This window comes from Typopeltis vanoorti, chromosome 6 (genome assembly GCF_054136105.1).
Source record: "Typopeltis vanoorti isolate ZY-2024b chromosome 6, IOZ_Tvanoo_1.0, whole genome shotgun sequence".
Lineage (NCBI taxonomy): Eukaryota > Metazoa > Arthropoda > Arachnida > Uropygi > Thelyphonidae > Typopeltis > Typopeltis vanoorti.
Window position 1 is genome coordinate 88,444,862 of NC_143554.1, and position 24,731 is coordinate 88,469,592.

The 24,731-nt window shown below is 33.3% G+C and overlaps 1 protein-coding gene across 1 annotated transcript in view; it reads left to right on the forward strand.

Moving 5' to 3' along the window:
• Nucleotides 1-24,731, forward strand: part of pix (ATP-binding cassette sub-family E member 1 pix) — a 164,315-nt gene that overhangs the window by 87,548 nt on the left and 52,036 nt on the right. Inside the window, exons 6-9 of the mRNA XM_090395004.1 lie at nt 1,231-1,368; nt 3,343-3,412; nt 9,174-9,270; nt 18,669-18,758. Of these exons, the coding sequence (XP_090251130.1) occupies nt 1,231-1,368; nt 3,343-3,412; nt 9,174-9,270; nt 18,669-18,758 (395 nt within the window). The remainder of the gene's footprint in view (nt 1-1,230; nt 1,369-3,342; nt 3,413-9,173; nt 9,271-18,668; nt 18,759-24,731) is intronic.

Consider the following 24,731-nt stretch of genomic DNA (forward strand, 5'->3'; position numbering starts at 1 on the left):
TTAATTTCTATTGTGATTTTCTTCTTCTCTTCTTTCTTAGTTATCTTTGGCCCCATGTTGAAAATAATACACTGGTCAGTGAAATGACGCTTATCTGGTAGATTATTCAGAAAATAAACATGAAGCTACAATAAAATACATCACTTATAAAAAGAAAGACATACAGTACAGTAAACATAATAAATACAAATCTAAAAAAAAATCTTCACGAAGTGCATTGTTTGTTTGCACAAATACTGAAATAGATACACAAAAAACCAAATAAGTGCAGTATTCGTCGTATTTCAGGAAAATACGATGTAGTAACAACAATTGTTACACTAGAGACGGTTCAGTGCACACTCAGCTAAACATGCATATATATATATATATATACTGGTGCTGTACTCTGCATTAAGCCTGTTTCTAGTACTAAGAGAAAAAGGTTTAAAAAAAAAGCATAATGTAAAACAAGCTTTAGTTCATTTGAAAAGAAAAAGCATCACGGTTCGTACCTCGAGTCTAGGTTCGTATCTAGAGGTCAAAATGGGATGTGAAAAAAGTTCCTATCTCGAGCGGTTCGTAAGTCAAGGTAACACTGTACTTCTCATTGGAGTAAATTGTTATTGCTCTTCTTGAGTATGTTGATTATCACTAGCATTGTATTGAGTGGTGATAGAAGTCTCTTTGAGCACATATCCTGACGGACACATATAATGCTATGCATTATGGGAAGGGTCAGTAATCCAGATATTTTAATAATAAGGTGTGACCTTTTGACTACTTGCATATGGAAATGACTTCTTGCATTACTTCAATCTTGGTATCACTTCTGGATCTGGCTGCCACTGATGAGACCTCAATAAAGGTCGAAACCTATCTTGGTAGCGACCCATCCCATAATGCATAGCATTATACATGTCCGTAATATGTGCTTTACATTATGGGATACTTAGGCAAGTGATGTGAAGTTATTTGCCTCTACATACGAGTTGCCCAGTCATGAAGTGACTCGCATGCAAACTTTGTTTGCTTACACTTGAATAAAGGATTAAAACCAAGAATATAATTTCTTGGCATCTTTAATTTATACCGAATTACATCAGTGTTTTACTAAATATTAATAGATATTTTCACTTTAATGGTAGTAATGATTATGCTTAAATTTACATTTGGTTTCTATTTTTGTAACATTTTAATTTTCTGTCATTTTTTCATATATGATTTACATTTTGGTAATTCATTTTTTAGGATCCTCCTGATTGGACAGAAATATTGACTTATTTTCGTGGCTCTGAACTTCAGAACTACTTCACGAAAATTCTTGAAGATGATCTGAAAGCAATCATTAAACCACAATATGTGGACCAAATTCCAAAAGCTGTTCAAGTAAGTATTTGAACAACAATCCATCTCAAAAAATATTTTAAGCCATCCACAAAGGCCACTTTTTAATGAATTTGTGTTTTCACCTGAAATAGTACTAAGATTTGCCGTTTGTAGTTGAATATCCCATTTTCACAAAGAATCTGAATCATTGAGCAAACAACTATGATCTGGATAAAGGCTAAACCTCCAGTTTCATAAATATCTTTAATTGAAAAGGTAATCAACACTTTTTTATTATTATTATTCTGTAATAAAAAGAGTATCTACATCTCATTCAGTAATGAGCATTCAAATTCCATATAGGACATAAAGAACCTTTATAAGATCTTTTCAGCTAAAGTTTGTTAGCTGGTTTCATACATGGGTTGGATTTCCTCTTGCAAGACAAACCAGCCAGGGAATTTAAGTGGCTTAGAAGACTATGCAGACAGGATTAACCACTATCAGAGAATAAATTCAATTTCTGTGAAGCCCAAATAACTTGAGCATGACAGGTCATTGAGCCTAACATGTTAAGGGGAAGGTGAAGTAATAAACTGTTGCCTTTCTATCATATAATGGTGACATTTTCCTTTTTTGATGGATAAGAACTTCATGTGAGCGCAAACCATTTTGGATCAAAATCAGCTTTGCCTCCAAAACCACAAGCTGCTATCTTCATCTCAAACAACAGCTCAACTATTCAGGAAAATAATCTATGTGGTGCTTTAAGATTAATATATAACAATTTTTATTATTATTTTTTACTAAGTAATTGTCATTATTTCTCCTTATTCCTAAGAGTGATTTCAATTTTTTCTTCCTTATGTTCTGGAGTCCCTAACAAGGCCAATGAGCCTAACATTATACAGAGCAATGCATAGCCCATATTTAAATTATCAGTCAGCAGTTAGAATTGAAGGAAATACAAGAAGATGGTTTGATGTAAAATCAGGGGCTAGACAAGGATGCACATTATCTCCACTATTATTCATCATTATGAAATAATGATGATGACATCTTGGATCACATTATGAAAGAAAGTGACATTAGGCCTGATATTAGAATCAGAGATGTCAAACTTAGCTCTTTACTTTATGCAGATGCCATACTCCTAAACACATCTAGTACAAGTCTCCAGGATTTACTAACTAAATTGAATAACAGCTATAACAAATTTGGCATAAAAATCAGCAATAAAAAAGACCATATTACAAATTAAGATAGAATTGATATTATTAAAGGAGTGTAAACAAACAAGTATAAGCTACTTAGTCATGAAAATTATCTATATGCTGCTAATGTGTATCATCTAAGCAAAATAGGAGGAGGACCAACATAGATCAAATAGATGCTTAAAGCAAAAATGACAGATTGGGGGGGACCACCTTGCTGGGCTTGGCTGACCAAGTGGTTATCATATCTACTCTCTAACCAACAGGCTGCAGGTTTGAATCTCACTATGAGCATGGATATTTCTGATTGTCTTTAGGTGGTAGATAAATTTCATTGCACAGCGAGACCACCATAGCTTTGAAAAAGCTCACTGTTTGGTATCTAGTAGAGTTTCAGGACTAAATAAAAAAAAAAAAATAAATAAAAATTCCCTGGTACTAAAGGTTCATAACCTTCCATGGGTGCACTGTAGGTTCACAACATTTCATATATATAAAAGAATCATTTGGAAGGAAATTTGACTAAAAACTAGAAATAAAATCTCAATTATGTGTTGGACTATTTTAATATCCTACATAACCCTTACTGGAGATTGCAAAATAATCTTCACTTAATTGTGATTGAAACATTTAAAAATAATTCATGATATTTAATAACAGACTTTATTACTAATGACAGCTGATGATTATTATTATTTGCTGTTCACATCCTGAATGGTATTTATTGTAGAAATACTTTTTTATGAAGCTGGTGTTAGTATTGCCCAAAATTGCTGTGTTATGTTTATTTCTCCAATTAATTTAATATATAATATTATAGGGCTCTGTACAGCAGCTGTTGGATAGAAAAGATGAAATGAGAAATCAGGGACTGGTGTGTAAAATGTTGGGTAAGTGTATACTAATTTTACCTGAGATGTGGTTTAGGAGGAATACATATTCCAAAATTAAATAAGCAGAGCTTGATAGAAGTATTCTTTATTGTGCAATTCTAGAGGTTAACTTATCCCATAAACAAAATATATTACATACTAATCTTATTAAGATATTTATCATTAATAAAAAGAGTAAAAAATTTGAAGTATTGTAGAATCAAAATTGTTTACATTGTTAATAATTATTGACTTGTATAGATGCTTCATAATGTTTATGTTGAAGCATCTATTGGTAGAAATGACTATTAAATAAGATTGCTCATATTTATATATGTATATATCAATCCCACATAAGAGGTTGCAAAACCTGCAGCATGTTGTTGGGTGTGTGTGTGCAGGGGGGGGAGGGGAGTAGTTGAGGAGAAAGAGAAAAACATGTTTGTCTCTCTAACTGGAATTTGTAAGTTTTGGGAGAACAATATTGTAATGAAAGAGGATGAGAAATTGCTTTTGATTTGAAGCTGGGCAGTAAATGGATGTGTACCTGCGACTGCTTGTGATTTTTACAAATTGAAAATACCTACAGAAGAGGGGTAAAGGCAGGACATCTAAAAAAAAAAGCATCAGGGTAAGTCTGACAGTCATCTCTTTCAAGATTTTGAAGCTTTTAATGTTTGTGCACTACAAGGCTTGTCAAATGAAGAGGAATGGGGTAGTGTCTTCAGCAAAAACTATGGATAGGAGTTGCAATTAATGAAGAGAAGTTAATTTTTATGAGGGAATGTGCTAGCAGCAGGTATAGAGTCCTGAAGTACTCTGGTATTGATGGATAAATCTACAACAGGAAATCATCTCCATGTTGCTAATATAAAATTGGTGTTCCGGTATTCTCTTTTCTACAGAGCATCCAGTTTGTTCAAAGTAAGAACGATGACGGTCACGAGGAACTTGGTAAACACCAGGGAGAGCTAGAGGAGGCCATTTATCTTTTGAAGATGGAAAGCATGCTGATAATTTGTTAATAGAAAGAAAAGTAGCCACTAAATTTTATTTTTTAAGAATTTTGGAAATTGGTTCTGAGACACCAGAAATGTAAGGAATTGGAACTCAGTGTACTGTTTCCTTGTTATTTGAACTAGGATTATGGGAATTAAAAAACTGTTGCATGGTCCTTTCTGAGAAGCCATTAAGTTTCATATATCGTTTGATGTTTAAGAGTCCTGCTGTAATAGTTGTAGAACAGATAGGGGTGTAGAACAAATAGTATGTGCATGTCGCAATAAAGTTTTTATAATTCCAGTCTTCTGTGATGGTAGGCTAGTTGCTGTTGAATGTAGCTTCTAGTGAAAGTAGGCTTTTGATAAATGGAAGTAATTAATTACTTCGAAAGCCTACTTTCACTGGATGCTACATTCAGCAGCAATCAGCTCGCCATCCATCACAGGAGGCTAGAATTATAAAAATTTTATTGCTACATGCTCATACTATTAGCTCTACACCCCAACTATTACAGCAGGAACTCTTAAACTTCAAATGATATATGAAACTCAGTGACTTCTCAGAAAGGACCATGCAACAGCTTTTGAATTCCTATGTCTTGTCATGTGAAGATAAGTCATTTTACCTGTTTATAAAGCCTTGATAAGACCTCACTTGGATTATTGTGTGCAGGTCTTGTCTCTTAGTTTCCATTGTGATTCTGATACAGTCGAGAGAGTGTTAAAAATAATATCAGGATTATGGAATACTGATTATGAAGACAGATTGAGAATTTGTAGACTGCTGACACTAGCAAACAGGAGAAAGATGGGTGATATGATTGAGACATAAACTTCTGAAAGCGTCGTATATAGACTCTCAGTTGATGGAATTTTTCAATTTATTGAGGGATGCCCTCTTTTCCTTTGGGGAAAGGACAAGCGGGCTTCCTTGGAAACTGAGAATGAATGCTGCCAAGAAGGGGAGGGGTAAGAGAGGTTTTTTTTTTTCTTCTCCCTAATAGAGTGTGATTGGAATGGATTGCTGTTGGATGTTGTGTATGTGCAGGCAGTATGAATGAATTCAAGGACAGTATGACAGCTGGTGCATGTAGTATATAGCCTCTCTTGATGAGTCTCTGACTTCCTGGAGATCTCTCTTAATAATAATAATAGACATTTCTTTTTCTAAGCAAGTATCATTGAAGCATAATAAAAAAAAATAATAACAAATTAGGTATTTCTTGGTCAGCTTTCTCTCAGAAAATTAGTTAGCAGGTTCAGATGAGTAGCAGTTATTCCTGTCCATTTATTGAAAATTAAAATTGCTTAAAAAATTTTCCTCACTCTTAAATATTAAGTCTCATCAAAATCACTGCATCCAATCTTGAGCCATTTCATGCAGATGTTGGACACATATGACCAAGCTAATAGAAGCTATTCACTTGTGAATATGCCTAAAAAATTGTTTGCCTTTCTTTCTTAAGTAAACATTTTTTTCTTGTTACACTAATTAGGACTTGTTCAGGACTTCTCTTTTAAAACAATTAGAAATTTTATGGAAGTTTTTTCTTAAAACTCTAAGAATTCAGATATTTTTATCACACTTCTCACATTTTAATTCCATAGAGTAGATGTAAAATATGATGATGTGCTACACAGTTATCTACTTTCAAGGCCATTCAATTACTTTATTACTCAGGTTATGTAACATATTTGAATTTCTTCTTGAGAATCCCTGTGAAGAATTTGAGAGGATTTTAATCCTTAAGTACAATTGCTTTGAAAGCTAGTAGTTTTTTGAGAGTTAAGGAAAGGTTAGTTCATTATTACCTTTTTTTTTTTAATGCAAGTGATGTGTGTGTGCTATATATTAACAGCTCAGCTTATAGCTTAATTAGGATTAGTTGTTTCCAAATCATATAGTACTGCAGTTGAAAGCATTTTGTATGTTGCCTTTTCTTTTACACTGAAAGCAATGATAACCATTGCTATCATTCATCAGAAATCAACTAATTAACACTTTTGTAAATACAAAAGTGAGAATAACCATTATAATGAGGAAATGATGGAACATGTTTGGAGGAAAGTGCACACACATAGGAAGTTTTTCAATAGAAAACGAGGAAAAAATTATACACTCATGTATATAATGGCATAGAAGGGGATATAAAAAATGGCATAGAAACAATTTTTGCATGATTAAAGTTGCCTGATCACCAAAGATTATTAACAGTTCACTGTCGTTTATCTTGTTCGTGACTTCATCAAAACTCACAGAAAAGTAATCTGTTTATGATTTTAGCTTCAGCCCCTTTCTATTAGCTGCACTCAAGCAGTTGCCTTTCTGTGAGTTTGATGTTGAAGTCCTGAACAAGATGAATGACAGTGAGATTTATACACTATTAAGTCTTTAGTGATGAGACAACTTTAATCTTACAAAAATCTTTTGTTTTTCCCCCTTCTATACCATATGTATATAGTCACTTTTTTTTCTGTAAATAGAAATTTTTGATTAAGCTCTAAATGCTCCTTGACAAGTTTATTCAAGAATGGATGTGAAATTGCTGTATGGTATCAAAGGATTATAGCAAGCAGTCATTTCATTTGTTCATAAGTTCATAACTGAGATTTTTGACAACATTCATAAGGTTTATTTCTTTTAATTAGACCCTCACAATGTTGCAAAACCTATAATAAATCTGTCCTGTGTGGACAGGCTATTGCATGCACTAGTTGCTAAATTGATCTATCTATAGTAACATAATAATGATGTCCGAAGTACAAGATTCCAAATATAGAATTTATTATTTTAAGCTAATTATAACTTAATAATATACCGTATTTTTCGGACGATAAGACGCACCCAAATTTATGACACGATTTTTAGGAAAAAATATTTTATTATATAAAGATATTTACAAATTCTTAATTTTTTTTTATTGTTACAATCATTTGTATTAGCAATATTCAGTTCATCTTCACTCTCGGTACTATCACTCGTCTCGTTAATGTCACCATTCGTATTACTTTCGTCTGAATTATTGTTGTCACTCCCTTCAAAAACTACGTCATCTTCGGTACCATCCATCACATTACTTATCATACATTTCTTAAATGACTTTATAATCGTCTCTTTTTTCACCCAGGTATATACTTCTGAAATTGTTGGCCGTTTCATACGTCCTGTTGCTGTAGCATCGTGATTTGGCTTTGCCATCCATTTGTTCCACTCTTCCCACATAAAATGTTTGAATGGTTTATTAATAGATCCATCTAATGATTGTAATTAACTTGTAAGGCCTCCAGGAATGACAGCTAATTCTGTATTCATTTCTTTTAGAAGCTTTTTGGTTAATTCTGTTTTATGCGCTTTGAATTGATCCCACACTTACATTGCGGACTTCTTAAACAACGCACCTGGATGTTTTGTCCATAACTTTTGTATCCATAATTTCATTTCTGTTTCGTCCATCCAGCCTTTATCTTGAATGTGGATAATAATGCCACGAAGAATTTCATCTCTCGGTAATGTTTTTCTCTTGAAGATTAACATGGGGGTAGTTTTGTTCCATCCACGCAACAAGCTAAAACTACGGTGTAGTGATTTTTTTCATGACCTGTTGTTTTGATCACTATTGATTTGGTGCCTTTTGAATCTACTGTCTGATTTGAAGGAACATCAAAAGTTAGAGGCACTTCATCCATGTTCGCAATTTGATTAAGCTCAAAGGTAAATTTCCTTCTTGCTGATATGACAAATCTATGGAATTCTATAATTTTAGCTTCATAGTCAGCCGGCATTTTTTGGTCTACAGTAGTTTTTGTATGCATGCATAACCCGTGTCTTTACATAAATCTAAAGCACCAAGACGGTGATCCAGTAAAATCTAAAATTCCATTAGCAGTTGCCCATCATTTCGCTTCAAAAATTATTATTTTCGTAGAAACAGATATTCCCATGTTTCGATGATATTTGTTACCCAATTTTTCATTTGTACTTCTAATTCTGGCCATTTTTCTAGGTGCAAACAGAATGTTTTCTTGTGTTTACATCCTCTTGTTTTCTCCACTCACAAACCATTTTTTCTCTGTTTTCTGCTGCTCTGTTTCCATATTGTTTTGCATAATTTATCACATTTAATTTATCAACTCACGTTATATGAAAGTCTTTTGTTTTGCACTCATTTTTTCTAATTTTAAGATAAAAATTTTAACGACTTATAAAAAATAACTCAAATGAGCCGTACAAAAGCATATGTTTACACACTAATGACTATTGACGCTCTAAATCAGTGATTCACCCACATGCAGCGAGATAACTTACGTACTTACCTTCAGTGGCATACTTACCAATGTTATTAACATATTGCGGCAGTAATTGAACTTTGCTAACAGCTTCGGTACAGTGTAAAGATTCGTATTTTAATGTTACCTTCAGACCATAAGACGCACCCCAATTTTAAGTCGATTTTTCTATGTGAAAAGGTGCGTCTTATGATCCGAAAAATACAGTAGTTCTGTCATAATAGCCTGAACACTGCTTGAGGTTACATATTAGAAAATTGTTTGATGGGTAATTATTTTAAAATAACTTACATGAATTACACGAGATGTTTTTCCTGAATGCCATAATTTTCAGATGCTAAAATTATCAGAAATAGAATTATAGCATGTGTTTTGGTAACTAGTAAGCTTTCTTTTAACCCATAAATAAATATGATAATGCTGTTTTTTTTTTTTAAGGGTAGAATTTTTCTTTTTTGCATAATTATTCATTTTATATGCTTTTGTTGTAGATCTAAATAATGTTCGTGAACGTAATGTTGAGGATTTGTCTGGAGGAGAATTGCAAAGATTTGCATGTGCTATGGTATGCATTCAAAAAGCAGATATGTAAGCAACTTTTGTTCCACATCTTTTCTTTAGTAGTGTTTTTAATACTATATTTATAGTTAATATGCTTATTTCTGTTTCATTTAAATTAGTTAAATTATCTGGAGTAACAAATTACACTATGAGCTATTGTGAGTAATCTCTAAGCCATAAGGAATTACATTTTTCTTGTGTCACCCTGTATGTTTATTTGCATGTGTGTGTGTGCTGAGAGTTAGCTTAGCCTGTCTTATTTTTTGCACGGAGACAACCAGACTTTCTGGAATTGATTATTCCAGTAGAAATCATTTTTATATCTGATTTAATAGATTTAATACATTTTTAAAAAATATATTTAGATTTCTTTTTCCATTTTCCACATTAGATAGGGTAAACGGCCCCACCTACTCCCTATGTGGGAACAAATAGGCATTAGCTGATTTTTTTTTTTTCCCCATTTTTCATTGTATAATTAAATGAGGAAGTAGCTGCAGATGTTTTCTTTTAGTTCATGCAGTCTTTTGCTGATGACAAATGAGGTAACATATAAAAAATAAATGACAGTTTTAGCATTCAAGCTACATGCTTAAAGTAAAAATATTTGTTATTGCTGAGAAGTAATCAGGCATTAGAAATTTCTTTCATGTTAAGGTAATTGGATGATCGTGATTAGCTTAGAAGCATTGGTAACATTCAGCTCAAGAGCTGCCTCTGTATTGACCTGCTTTGCTCAAAAGATTTGATTTAGTATTTGATGGCATACACAGTGTTATAGTATATTTTATTTGTATATTTTGAATTCGCTACATTTATCTATGGTACACCTTGATAATAAACTGAAACTGCAGTGTATACATTTGATAGATTTGACTCACTACAGCAAACTGTTATAGTGAGAAACTCATTATACCAGTTATCAAACTATCAAAAAAAGTTCCAGATAAGGTGCCCACAGTCAGTGCTATTCTAAAGAAAATTCACTGCAGCAAACTATTCATTATTACAAACTATAACCTCTTTGGACTACTCAGCAGTAGGATTCTCTGATAAACATCCATGTGAGTAGCGAAAAAACCCTAAAATAAAATATACTATAATAAAAGACATTTTGATTTCATTTCAGAAATGTAACTTATTTACATTCAAAGATTTTAAAGTAAAAAAAACTTAATTTATTATTTTTTTTATTGATTTCAAACTGGTCCTAACAAAGCATAATTTAAACACTCAAGAACAACAAACATATTGCTCACTTTGAATGAATAAAGTGCAGATAACTCGTTATCCATGTTTTCACATATACACAGTTCTATTTCTGCTGTGTTCATTTTGTGTCCCTACTACCTTATTGGTCTATGCAGTGTCTGTCAAGAGGAGTAAAAAAAGGGAAAGTAAGACTGAAAAGAAATATGTGAATAAAGACCAGCTGAAGAAAAAGGCCTAGGAAATCCTATTATTCAAAGAGAGGTTGGAAGCCCTGAATTGGTTTGATAGGTGATGAACATAACATTATAGAGCAGCCTTATGTGCCAGTAGGCATGGAAAAACCTTGATGATAATGATGAGTATAAAATAGCTTCCTGAGAGGAAAAGAATGCCTAGTTTTTTTTAGAGGTCGAGGAAGCTGTTGATGTGATGTGTTTGTATCAGGCCAGGAGAGGTCAGTCCAAGGAGAGAGAGAGATCTGATCCGATCCTGTCTGGCAATATGTGTATTACTAAGCATAAGGGAAGGTGAGCTGAGTTCCCTTTTATGAGAGAAAAGGTAGGACCACATTTTGGTGGTATTGAAGGTGACCATCTTATTCTTTCCCGACATGAAGAATGGTATGGAGATCAATGTTTAAGGCACTGGTTGCAGATGATCTTGATGCATGAGATGTTGGAAAATCACCTGGTTTGCAAATGATACCACACCCTATCATTTGCAAAGCTGTGGGTAGGATTAGTGGTGATTGAGAGTGAGTCCTTTATATATGAGGGTTATTTGAAAAGTTTGGTTAAAAAAAAAGTTAAACACAAATTTTTTTGGAAAAAATTACCTTTATTTCTTAACATAAGTCTCCATCAAGATCTACACATTTGGTCCAGCGAGTTTCCAATTTTTTTACCCCATCTAAAAAGTAGGATTTGTCAAATTGTGTAAAATAGTCATTGACAGCCTTGATGACATCCTCATTCGAAGAAAATTTTTTTCCACTGAGGCAAATTTTTAAGTTTGGGAACAAGAAGTCACACGGGACCAAGTCTGGTCAATATGGTGGATGTGGAACCAATTCGAAACTCAATTTGTGCAATTTTGCCATTGCGACAGCCAATGTGTGGGATGGTGCATTGTCTTGGTGAAAGAGCACTTTTTTGTGTGCCAACCTTGGCTGTTTTTTTTTTTTCTTTAGTTCTTCTTTTAAATGGTCCAACAACGACTCGTAACTCATAATAGACTCCTGTTATTGTCTTACCCTTTTCCAAATAGTCTATAATGATAATTCCTTGGGAATCAGTGGCCATCACCTTCCCAGCTGACAAAACAGTCTTCACTTTTTTCAGTGCTCTTTCACTGGGCATTGTCCACTGTTTTGAGTCTGCAGTCACGAATCAACGTAAAAAATCCTGCGAATTGCGACTAAACTGTCACAGTACCAATCAAGCACATAGCTTTTTTCGTGTGCTATTTTTCATGCAGGATATTATACTCCCGTTCAGTTGAGATGCCTACAATCTCACACACTTTCACTTGGCGGTCTTCCATAACGATACCATGGATTTTGTCAATCATTTCCTTTATATTGATCTCAGTCAGGTGTCCGGAGCTTGCTTCATCTTCGATGGACTTACGACCACGTCTAAACTCGTTTATCCAATTTTTATGAAAAAATGCGAACACAGTCATTTTAAGTGTTTGCCAAACAAGAACTACTTGTCGTATGTGGCTAAAATTTTGCCAGGGGTCATGAAAAAGATATGTGCCGATACTGGTATGAATGAACGAATTGTGTTGCCATCTATTGGAAATTTACTAAACTTTTCAAACAACCCTCGTATAAGAGAAAGAAGGTTAGTGATAGAATGGAGCTCTGAGGCACTCCTGTATTGTGACAAAGTTCAAAGAGAGGGGTGCCTTCCACCATGACATGCAGTGAATGACAGGAGAGAAAGCTGACTATAGTTACAGGTTGTAGCAGGTAGACCTAAGGAAGGCAGTTTGCAAAACAGGCCTCATTGCCAAATGTGACTGAAAGTCCTGGAATTCTCAAGAGTTGCAGCACATGTTTCTTTGAGCCTTTCCATGGCATGTCCAATGGTCAGTGATGTAGGCTGAGATCAGCCATGGATTCTAGATAGTGAAGAAGTTGATTGTTGACAACTTTCTACATTTTGTTGAAGATAGAGGTGATATCAGTTGGTCATTAGTAGGATGGTAGGCTTTTATTCCCCCTCCCCTTTTTTTTTATATGAATTGGATATATGCTTGCTTCCATGTGTTGGGATAGATACCAGCTGAATGTAGAAGATTGAAGAAATGTCTGTAGTTTAAGGTATTAAAATAGTGCTTGGAAGACAGGTAGCTCTTGAGCACAATGTTTGAGTACAGTAGGAGAGATACCATTAGGACTAGAAGACAACTATTCTACTTATTGAGCTACAATTGTTTTATTCCTTCATCCTTCTGAAGCTCCATATTCATTTTGATGGACAGTGAGATGGGACATCCATTTCCTTTCACATCACTTAGAAGTGGATTTTTTAAAAAAAAGACAAAGGATGGCCAAAGAGCTCTCAGATCATTAAATCTGTTTTCAAGATCATTTACAGGCCCACCTAGTTTGGTAAGCTGACATAATCTTGCTGAATATTTTGATGTTTTCATGCAGTCTGCTCCAGTTTGCTGGAGCAAGGGTGATGACCAACATTTTTTTATCTGAAGTTTATTTAAAATAAGTGCTTCACTTTGTTGTAGAAACTGAATATAATTGTCCTGGATCAGGCACATCTAAAAGGAACTTTTACTATGATATATTTTTTTAGTGCATAGTACTGATGTTAAGGTACTATAGTTGGGCTTTTTCATTAGTTTTTATGCTGAGTGAGTTTTCTATAATATTTGCTGCAAGAGTTGGCTATATTAATCTTAGTTCTTTACTCTATACAGATTACATTATCCTCTTTACTAAATCTACAGTTCTTCAAGTATCTTTAGCAAATAAATCATTGCTGTGAAAAAGTTAATGGTCAGCAGTGAAAAATTAAAAACTATAAAAGTAAGGGAACACAAAACTACATTCTTGCTAATGAACTATTGAACAGGTTACTCAGTTATAATTTTTATTGAAGTGGGCAAATTACATATGAAAATTAATAACAGAAAAAGAAAGACTGACATTTCTGAAAGCCAGTTGAATAAATTCACATGAAGCAAGAGAGAAATCAGCCAGAATATCAAGTTAACAGTGCTGTGACCATTTTTAAATTACAGAAATGAGTGATTAGAAATAAAATGCTTGATCAAGACTGGAGACAATAGATGTGAGATTTCTTGGGGAAATTAGGTGGGTGAATAGATGGTTTCTGTGGCAGGGCCATATTTAAAAGGAAGATATCAAAAAGAATTAGATTGCAGTAGACAATATTAATTATTCAGAAATGTGTAAATTGATTTAAATCATATGATGAGTTCATGTAATTTGATATAATTATCAGCACTTTGATACATTGAAATGTAATGGCTGATCAGATGACAAAATGAATGGACCATATTGCAAGAAAATTGATTGGGAACTTTCTGAAATATTCTTTTTTAAAATTTTCCTGCATAAGAATATATTCACATATTCCTCTTAATTGTTGATAATTGACAGCAATCACTTTGTTAAAATTTATGTGGTAGAATTCAAAGCAAGATTTCACTTGAATTCTAATAACATTACCAAAAGTACATCCATTCTTAGTCATTTTGCTTGAACGACTCCACTTGATGTGAAATCATAACTCGCATTCCCATATAATATGATGTGTTGTATGCAATCCTATTCCACTCCCACTATTCAATGTTTATAAAAAAGACAAGGTGCACTAGTTAGGAGTCATAATGGTAACACAAACACTTGATAACTTTTGTTTTCCATGTGCTTATTGGCAAAGTACAGTGTAGGTTAGTTATGTGAATAAATTTCTATTTTCTTAAAATAATGATTTTTTTTTGTTATGATAAAACACAAATGTTATTTAATTTATAGTGTTGCATTTACCAAGGAAAGGAAACCTGGAACAACACTTTAAAACAGTACTTGGCAACCTGAAATTAGTTATTCACAAAATAATGATTTACAGAAGGCTAAACTTAAAGAACTGAAAAAAAAAAAAAAAAAAAGAATTATGGAGATCAAAGGTGACTACAGTTGCATTCTTCTGAATATGTCATGTTATTAAAAATAAGAAACCATTTAGCGATGGTGCGATTTTCAAAAAAGCATTTTTAAATGCAGCTGATTCAATGTTTTTCTTAACAAAAATAGTTTCTGCCATCGGTGACATGCAGTTATCTTGCAGTGCATTGGATGAAATAACTTCTAATTTAAAAGAGCAATTATTGCTTGCGAAATTAAGACATCAAGGAATGATCAAGCATTTTCAATTCATTTGGATGAATCTACTGATATAGTTGATTATCCCAAATGATTTTTATTTGAATGGTTTTTGAAGACTGCTGTTAAGAAAGAATTATTTACGATAATTCTAAGAGATGAAGATTTATTTAGCAGTTTTATAAACTTATTAATAAGGTAATTCATTTACTTGTTTATAAGCTCATATCAATAACTACTGGTGAATTGGCAGCTTCATAGCTGCTACAATAGGTTGTCACTATAGTTTTATTGCACTATGTAAGAACAACAGATTTTTAAAATTTTTATGTAATCATTATATAATACATCAAAAGGTTTTTGTGTGCTAAAATATTAAACGTGAAAGACATTATAGATATAGCTTTCAAGATTGCAAATTCAATTCAAGGAAAATGATAACAGAGGGCATTTTGAATTGCTTATGCATACTGATATCATGGTTAAAGTCAAGGCCAATTCCGTTAGCAATTTTAGGCATTTAACTTGTGATATTAAGCAATTTCTTTCAGAAAGGATGATGATTATAAGCAGATGGAATGTAATATATGTTTTTTTAGATTTAGCATTTTTGACAGATGTTATAGCCAAACTAAATTAATTAAATTTGGAACTGCAGGATAAAACAAATATCACATAATAATTTTTGTAAATGCTTTTGAGTAAAAACTAAATTCGTTTGTGTCCAAACTTGAAGATATAACTTGTCTTCTTTTCCAAATATGATGGCACAAATGAAAAAAAGTTCTAATGCCAAGTTTGACAGAATTAAATACATCAAGGAAATTAGAAACCTTATTTTAATAATCATTTCCAAGATTAAGAAAAAAAAGTTCATAAAGTAGTTTCATTTATGAGTTTTCTATTTGATTCTAACATAAAAGTTGAAACAACTGCAGAAAATCTTTTAACTATCTTTCATATGGACATTCTCAAACTTGAGGCAGAAATAACCTTACAAAATGTTTTTGTTAAAGCAAGAGCATCAGAAGATAATTTTTGGAAATATTTGCCAAAAGACAAATATGGCAATTTCAGGAAATGTGCAGAAAATTTATGTGCCTGCTTTGGTTCAACATATTGGTGCAAAGTAGCATTTTTGCAAATGAATGTAATTAAGACAGAGGACTAAACCACTTTGACAGGTGAACACTTGGACTGATGTTTACAAAAGATTCTGAGTAATTACACACCAAATTACAAAACAGATGGAGACTCAGTGCAGTGTCGAACAAGCAATGGAAATTTCAAGACTCCAGGAAGTTTGAAATAATAGTTTTGATTATTATTAACAGTATGCTCATAAAAGCATTGTTGTTACCTAGGTTATTAAAGAAGTCTGACATACCCTAGACATCTGAATATTGTGAAAAAAAAAAAGTGTTTATTTAAAGGTTATTTGGCTTCTTAAATTTCTTAGCAGTCCCGCTCATCATTTTGGTTCTTATTTAGAATGATGCTCAGGTAAACAATTAAAAATTTTAAGTAAAAATAAATAAACCAATAAGTATATACAGGGTGTTCGGGATAAATTTGACAGTTTCGTAAGGAAAAAGAAAATCTTCTTTGTATCTATTAAATTTAATGAATTGACAAAAAAACATTACAGGCAGAGTTAATTACAATACTATCAACAAGATTTACTCAAAATAACCACCATTAGCATCGATCACAGCTTCAATTCTACTTCGGAACCTCGAACAAGCTGATGCTACAGTCTCCCTGGGAAGGGCTGCAAAAACTGTTTTAATTTTATCCATTAACTGGGCTTTTGTATTACTGGAAGTGCGATTGGTGTCTTTTTCAACTGCGCCCCATACAAAATAATCCATGGGATTAAGGTCTGGGGAGTTTGGAGGCCAAACATTTGGACTGGTGAAGTCGTAGAAATTTTCAGACAACCATTTTTGACTTTTCCCAGAGGTGTGGCAAGGGGCCGAATCCTGCTGCCATACATACGGCCTACCATTGGCTACCCTTGTTATCCAGGGCTTGACTACAGTTAGCAACTCCACGAACAAAGCCCGAATTCCAATGCCAGGGTTCTTCAACACCTGTTCCTGCAGATTTGCGAGGAATTCTGCTGTACGAACGCAATCAGATCGTCTGCTAGGGATCTTTCTTCTTGCTACATCCTCGTAGTCACCATTGCAAGTCTCTAGTTCATGCCTGATTGTTTTTACTGTATTCAGGGAGCATTGGGCAGCAGTCGTAATATCCTTATTTTGATGGCGGGCACGAATCATCATGATACAAGTTATTCTCTTCCATGATTCAGGTGGGTTCCAGCTATCCATCCTTTCTGACATCTTGTATATGAATGAAGAAGGGTCCAAACTTTTAAATGAAGAGAAGTGTGTGTTAATACATGTAACTTACGGAAAAATATAATTAATTATAAATATGTCAAATTTATCCCGAACACCCTGTATATAAGTAAAGTGGATATTAAATCCAGCATTATTTCAAAGCTGAATGTAGTAAATTTTAGTAAAAGTCAATAAATAATCCTTTAAGTAAACAAATTCAGTTGTAAATGAATATTTATTGGAGAAGTAGATCTTATGTAAAAAATTAATGGACACTATTACCTTATACTCTTGTTTTCTGAACCAGTGTGAAGTTATATCAACAATAATATAGACTTTTCTTATTTAATAAGCCGAAAGGCTATTTTACCGGCGAACATGTTAATAGAAATGGGGATGGAAAATTTAATGTTAACATTAAATATGGGAGTACACCACTTCGGCAATTCGATAGTAGAGGTATGTAAGTTCTTGATATTCCAGGTCTACTTACTCACTGATGAGACCTCAAAAAAGGCTGAAACCGGTCTGGGTGGTGACCTCTTCTCATAATGTAAAACAATATATATATATATATATATATATCTCTTAGGAGCTGGGTTTTACATTATGAAAGAATGTTAAAGTTAGTGAAGGAGCTTGCTCCACCTTTGCATGGAGTTGCCCTGGTGTTGTACTATCCAAGTGATCATTTATACTTGGGCCTGTCGATAGTTTTTTTTTCGGCATGAAACTCTATGGATTATCGATGGATTTCGATCCGAGTTTCGTACCCAGCTATTAAAAACATAAAGGGATTTTCCATCCCCCTTTCTATAGACTTTTCTTATTTCTTGTGTCTTCTCTCTCTGTGTAAATTTGTGCACATCTTTATTCTGAACATGTTATTAGTAATGACTAATACCATGTTCCAGAATAAAAAGGTCTGCAAATTCATATATGGAAAGAAGTCATATCTTAAACCTTTTATTTACTGGTAATGTTATAATGATTTAACTGTAGGGAGCTCTTTTTCACTCAGCATGCTCAAGAAACAAAAGAAATAATTAAGGCAGGAAATGAAATAGAAATGATGATTCCCATGTGATTTGTAGTTCATCTTTTGACCTTCATGTTCAATTAATCTGTATTGCATTCCTATGAATACATTTCATTGTTGGGAACAAACAAAAATAAAATGAATATATATATATATCTTAAGTATATATATATTCATTTTATTTAAAATGAATTAATTTTTTTAAAATAATATTTGAAGAAATTTTATTTAAAAAAATTACCTCCAGAATAATCACAATATTTACATATTCCTGTATAGTAGATGTTCTATATTAATATTCTTCAGCACTTAATTTACATATGATATTCATGTATAAATTTCGGTAGAAATTACATTAATTTATATTAATATAACTTCTCAAATTTAACACAATTAAGTGACTGCATAAAAGTTACAAAATGAAATGTTTTGTATAATTTTAATCTTTCAGTTTTATGTTTGATGAGCCTTCCAGTTATTTGGATGTAAAACAGCGATTAAAAGCTGCTCAGGCCATTAGATCTCTTATTCATCCAGATAAGTAAGTATTGAATAATATTTGGATTTGAATAAATGATGGACATTCCTGCATCTTTTAAAATAGAGATATAGGATAAAGTTTTTGATAAATAAATATATTTGGACACTCAGGAAATTGATAAAATAATAAAATTCTGAAAATATCATCCAGTTAATCCAAAGGAACCCCCAAGCACTCTCACTTATGTTTGTACTGTTTTAGACACTGCAGTTTTGGTAATAGTCTAGTGTTGTCATTGACATATCGCCCCAGTTCAAACCAGTATCTGATTTCTTGATTTATTTGGCATTCCAGATTATGTTCATTTATTTGGTTTTGAGTTTAAGGTATTAAATGCATTTGTTAGTTGGTCAGAAGAATTAAATAAAATAGAAAGATGGCATCTTGGTTCTATCTTGGATATAACCAGATGCCATCTAGAAAATTATCGATATCTCTCAACCAGATACAGTTTTCTATAAAAAGTTTGCATACTCTACTTTAAACAAACATCAGAACACTAGGGGTCTTTACAAGTATAATCTATGCATTACTTCAAAGCAGTTTGAAAACTCTACCACCAGTCTATTAAACATGAACAAATAGTTACTTAAATATAAAGAGCCAATAGGCTTCATTTCGGTGATATAAACATTATTTAAATTAAGGGGATATTAAATCCCACATTGTTTTAAAACCAAATAAGAAACTCAAATATTGGAATCAGAGTTTCATGCCGAATAGTATAATAAACTATAAAAGTAGCGGCGATTACTAGTGTGAGCTAATGCAAGTAGTCCTAGTACGTAGCACAAACTCTGGCAACTCGCAGCAAAGGTGGTAAAGTTCTGATTGCTATTCTTATTATTTTCCATACACATTTACTTAGTATTTTTACATTATGGAAAATACTAAGAATAGCGATCAGAACTTTACCACCTTTGCTGCGAGTTTGTACTACATACCAGAACTACTTGCATTAGCTCACGCTAGTAATCGCCGCTATTTTTATAGTTTATTATACTATGTTCGGCATGAAACTCTCTGATTCCAATCTTTCAGTTTCTTATTCGGTTTTAAAACAGTGTGGGATTTAATATCCCCCTTAATTTAAATAATGAACAAATAGGTCATTCTGCTGAGATTAGAATCTAAGAACATCAGGATTGTATTAAAATTCCTAGAATCAGATAAGTCTAGGCTTGGGTTGTCCACTATTAATACTAGACAACATTTTCTTTGTAATGAAACCAAGATTCTTAACTCCATTTGATTTAAATTTGATTCTGTTCCTTGAAACTTGTGAAATGAAGAAAACCATCTGAACATTCTGATTGCATGCCTGTCTCAGAGTTTTGGGAAATAATCATGATTAACTGTTCACATGCAACCCTTTGTTTGAACTACAAAAACTAACCATTGTTTCCCTTGAACTCTAATAGTGTTTTTTCCTATTTAATCAGCTGTGGCTGAATAAATAAACACATGCTAAAAATTGTGTCTGGTGACTCATGTTTTGTATGTGGTCAACTAGTTTCTCTTCTCCCTAATCTTGACGAGGAAGAAATGTGAGTTAATAAATTCTATCTTTTTTACATTGGTAAATCAGTATAATAAGATAGCAAGAAAACTAAGCAAGTTCTTTTTTATCTAGACAGTAGAATTTATCAAGTGTTTTCAAACGATTATATAATATATTCTTCCAGCTGTGCTATAGAGATAGCCACCTGAAGGTATGGAAAATTTTAGAAAGAATATTGGCAAAATGTTCAGGAAGAGAATTACAATTACACTGAAAAAAAAACACAAAAAAACTTAGAAATGGAGGAGAGAGCACCACAGAAGAATTTTTAAAAAATGCTGTTATATAAAAACAGAAAAAATATCCTCTGCATTAAGCCATATGACCTGTCTTATTATACTTGGTTTTCCATAAACCTAATTTATGGTATGATAGGAAAATTAATTCTATCTACATAGTCTACTATGTTTGCCATTGTGCATGTTCTATGGACTATCTGTTTTTCAAGTTATCGGAACATTCCACTTAGAAAATTGAACCCACATCTTTCCAGTCAGAGGACATTTATTGCTACTGCCTGTGCTACACACATTTTTAATTTCAATTCCACATACTATGAAGAGGCAAAGAATAAGAAAAGTCTCGTTGAATTTGTTATTGTTGATAGCGACGTTTTCTCTCTGGTGCAGGACACCAGAGTGTAGAGAGGATTTGAAATTGGAAGTGATCACTATTTAGTCTTGAGAGGGATAAAATTGAATTTCATATTGAAAAGAATAACATGTAAGAAAGTTTTAAAGCGAATGAAAGTTGAGCAGCTCTCAGATGTGAACTGTAGACTAAAATACACAAAGATTATTGAAGAAAAATGAAAGAGTTTGAGAACAGGAACCAAACCTTGGAAATTCAGTGGCAAGACTTGAACAAAACCCTGATTGATTCAGCCAGAGACGCATGTGGTGAGGTTGTCTGTAAGGATAGAAAAATCAGAACTCTATGGTGGACACAGGAAGTTAAACAGGCATTGAAGGAAAAGAAAAAAGCATATCAAAAGTTCCTGGCAAATAAGTCAGCTTTTGCTCTTAGAGAATACAGAGACAAATGTAAGAAAGCGAAACACTATGTAAAACTAGCTAAACAAAAATCATGGGAAGAATTTGGCAAGAACATAGAAAATAAATATCAAGAAGGTGGTAAGATATTCTGGAGGTTGTAGAAGAAGCTTAGAAATGGAGGAAACAGTGCTGTAAAAGGGGTTAGAGATAATAAAGGCGACATGAAAACGGAAGAAAAAGATATCCTTGAAGAATGGAGTAATTACTTTGAAAAATTGCTAAATGAAACAAGCAGTGATAGCACAGTGGTAAAAAAACACTCAACAGACATGAGGGCAGGAACGCATATCCATACTTGAAGCAGAAAAGCCATCAAAATCCTGAAATGTGAAAAGGCAGCAGGAGTAGATGATATTCGACCAGAAATGCTGAAGTATGGTGGTATAAAAGTCTTACAGTGGCTGCACTGCATAGTTCAGAAAGCCTGGACAGAGGGACGAATTCCCAATGATTGGAGTAGAGCTCTGATAGTACCCATATATAAAAAGGGAAATAAAACTGAATGTGAGAATTACAGAGGTATTACCCTACTGAGTGTTCCTGGCAAAATCTATGCAAGTATATTTGAGAAACGGTTGAGAAGAATTGTGGAAGAAAAGCTTGGTGAAGAACAAGCTGGATTCATGCCAAATAGAGGCTGTCAGGATCAGATCTTCACTTTACAACAAATAGTTAAGAAATCATGTGAATATAACAAAGATTTGTATTTAAGTTTTGTAGATCTGGAAAAGGAATATGACAAGCTGCCAAAAGAGGAGCTATTCAAAAAACGCTACAGTTATATATGGTGTCAGTGGGGCATTATATCAAGCAATACTTAGTCTTTATTGAGTTGTAAGTCAGCAGTTAGAATTAAAGGAAGTACAGGAAGATGGTTTAATGTTAAATCTGGTGTGAGACAAGGATGTACATTATCTCCTCTGTTATTCATTATCTATATGGATCACATTATGAAGGAAAGTGGTATTAAATATGATATCAAAATTGGAGATGTTAATGTTATTTAGATGTTATACTTCTAAATAAATCCTCTACAAGTTTGCAAGATTCCCTGACTAAATTGAATAACTGTTGTAATAGATATGGTATGAAGGTCAGCATTAAAAAGACAAAGACAATGAAAACAGGTAGAATTGTTGAAAATGCCAACTATGTTGTGAATGGAGGACCAGTGGAACAAGTAAAACATTTCAACTACTTAGGCACGATTTTTACTGAAGATGGTAAATTAAATATGGAAATAGACAACAGAATCAAGAAAGCTGGTATGGGAGGATGTCAATTGAATAAATTCTTATAGAATAAGAGAGAAATTAGTCGGAACTAAATTAGCTGTATACAAGACAGTGTTCAAACTAGTTTTAACTTGTGGATCTGAGAGCTGGGTCAGAAGTAAAATACTTGACCAAAGACTAGAGACTGCAGATATGAGAGTCCTGAGAAAGATCAGAGGCATAAACAGATGGCGTCAATGGCAATATCATATTAAAAAAACGGGGCTATTAGGAAAGAACTTGACATTGTCAGCATCCAGGAATGCATTAAATACTAATGCGTCCATTGAACAGAATGGACGAGGAAAGATTATCAAAACAAGTTCTCTGCCAGGTTGGCAGGCAAACGACCCAGATTAAGACCAAGATGTAGATGGATTGATACGGTACAAAGTGCCTTAGACGATAGAAATATAAGACCTGATAATGATAATATTGGAGTCTTGACAAGTAACAGACCGATTTGGAGGAAAATTGTAGATAGGAAGTTAGTAATGATGTAAATTTTTCATGTAGTACTATCATATCCTGTGCACCCCCTTGAGGGTACATGTCAGGAATTTGATGATGATGATGACATACTACAAAACCTATAATACGATAATGCCATGTGTTAGCAAATGACTAAGGAGAAAGAATGAATTTGTTGATAAGCTTTTCGAAGAGCTGGAGATTCTATTTTTTTGGAGTAAACGCTATGGGGGGATGGCTTTTTCTAAGAACTGAATAGAAGGAATGAAAGAAGAGGAAGAAAAGATGGTGTAATAAGTTGGAGCTGTACTTCACATGGATAATGACCAATAATTGCTCATATTTATACCTGTTTACACTGCTGCACCGAAATGGCAACTGCCATTTTGGTGCAGCAGTCTAAACATCTATAAAAAAAATCATTCTGCAGTGATTTTTTTTTAGATATCTTTATATCTATAAAAGACTTATTATAATTAAAATATTATATTTAAGATTTTGCTGCAACAGTGCATTGTAAGAACAATATTCTAAAGTCAGGCAGATATGAGACATAAAATGTTAGGATTATTGCAGGTGGAAGTAGTGTTTTGAACCAAAGATGGCAAATTTTTTTGGAAACTAAGGAGGTTATGGATGTGTTTGTGCAAGAAAGGCTAGATGTTAAATTAGAGAAAGCTGATCTTGACAAGGTTACAATAAGGTCTGTTTTCTAAGAAATATTATAGGATGGTGTTTTGGTAGCATTGAAATTTCTGTTTGAAGGAGAATTTTTGACCAGTGGGGCCTAATGGAAAGCACGTTAGCCTAGTGGTTATGCCTTCTCCAGGCATATGTGTTATCTCCATATGCCTGGGGAAGGAGTGTCCTAGGTTTGTTGTTATTATTCCTGTGGATGACGTGAGGAGCTTAAAGATCTTCCTCAGCCATTGCCAAGTTAGCCGGTTTTGGGCATGGGCAGCAGGGTTTTTTCCCCAGTTTATTTGGTGTTTTTCATCCAGCAAGCAGGCAAACTGGCCCCGTGAACACACACGGATTACAGTTGTGAACATCGCCTTTAGGGGATGCAGCAGAGAAGTGGCAAACTGGATGCATTAATACGCCAGTAACCCCCTCATTAGGAGGGGATTCAACCCTGCCTTGACGGAAGAGAAGGATAGGATAGAAAGCTTAATGACTACAAGACTAGGTTTTTATTGGTCATTAATACACTTAGATATAAAATAAATCAACTAGTTTCACCCCAGATTGTGGCTTCTTCATGGTAAAAAAAAAAAATGTAAATGTATGGTTAATAAATGTAAAATGTAAGTTAGCAAGTGAAGCTTGTAGGAACTGCTAAAACATACACAATAGAAACATGCAAAGGTGACACAAGTCGTTGTTTGGAGATTACTGGCTGAAAAGTTGAAATCTGTTGTGTGAACAGATCTGATAAAGTATTTCCAAATGTTGCTTAGAATCACTCATTTTCTTATTGAGAAAACTGTGAGAAGAAATGACCATGGTGGGTTCTTTTATCTCATGAGAGAGGAAATTTTCTTTCAATTCATTCCACCAAAAAATAAAATTTACACTGGAATTTGAAAATGAAGACTATCTATTTTTTTCT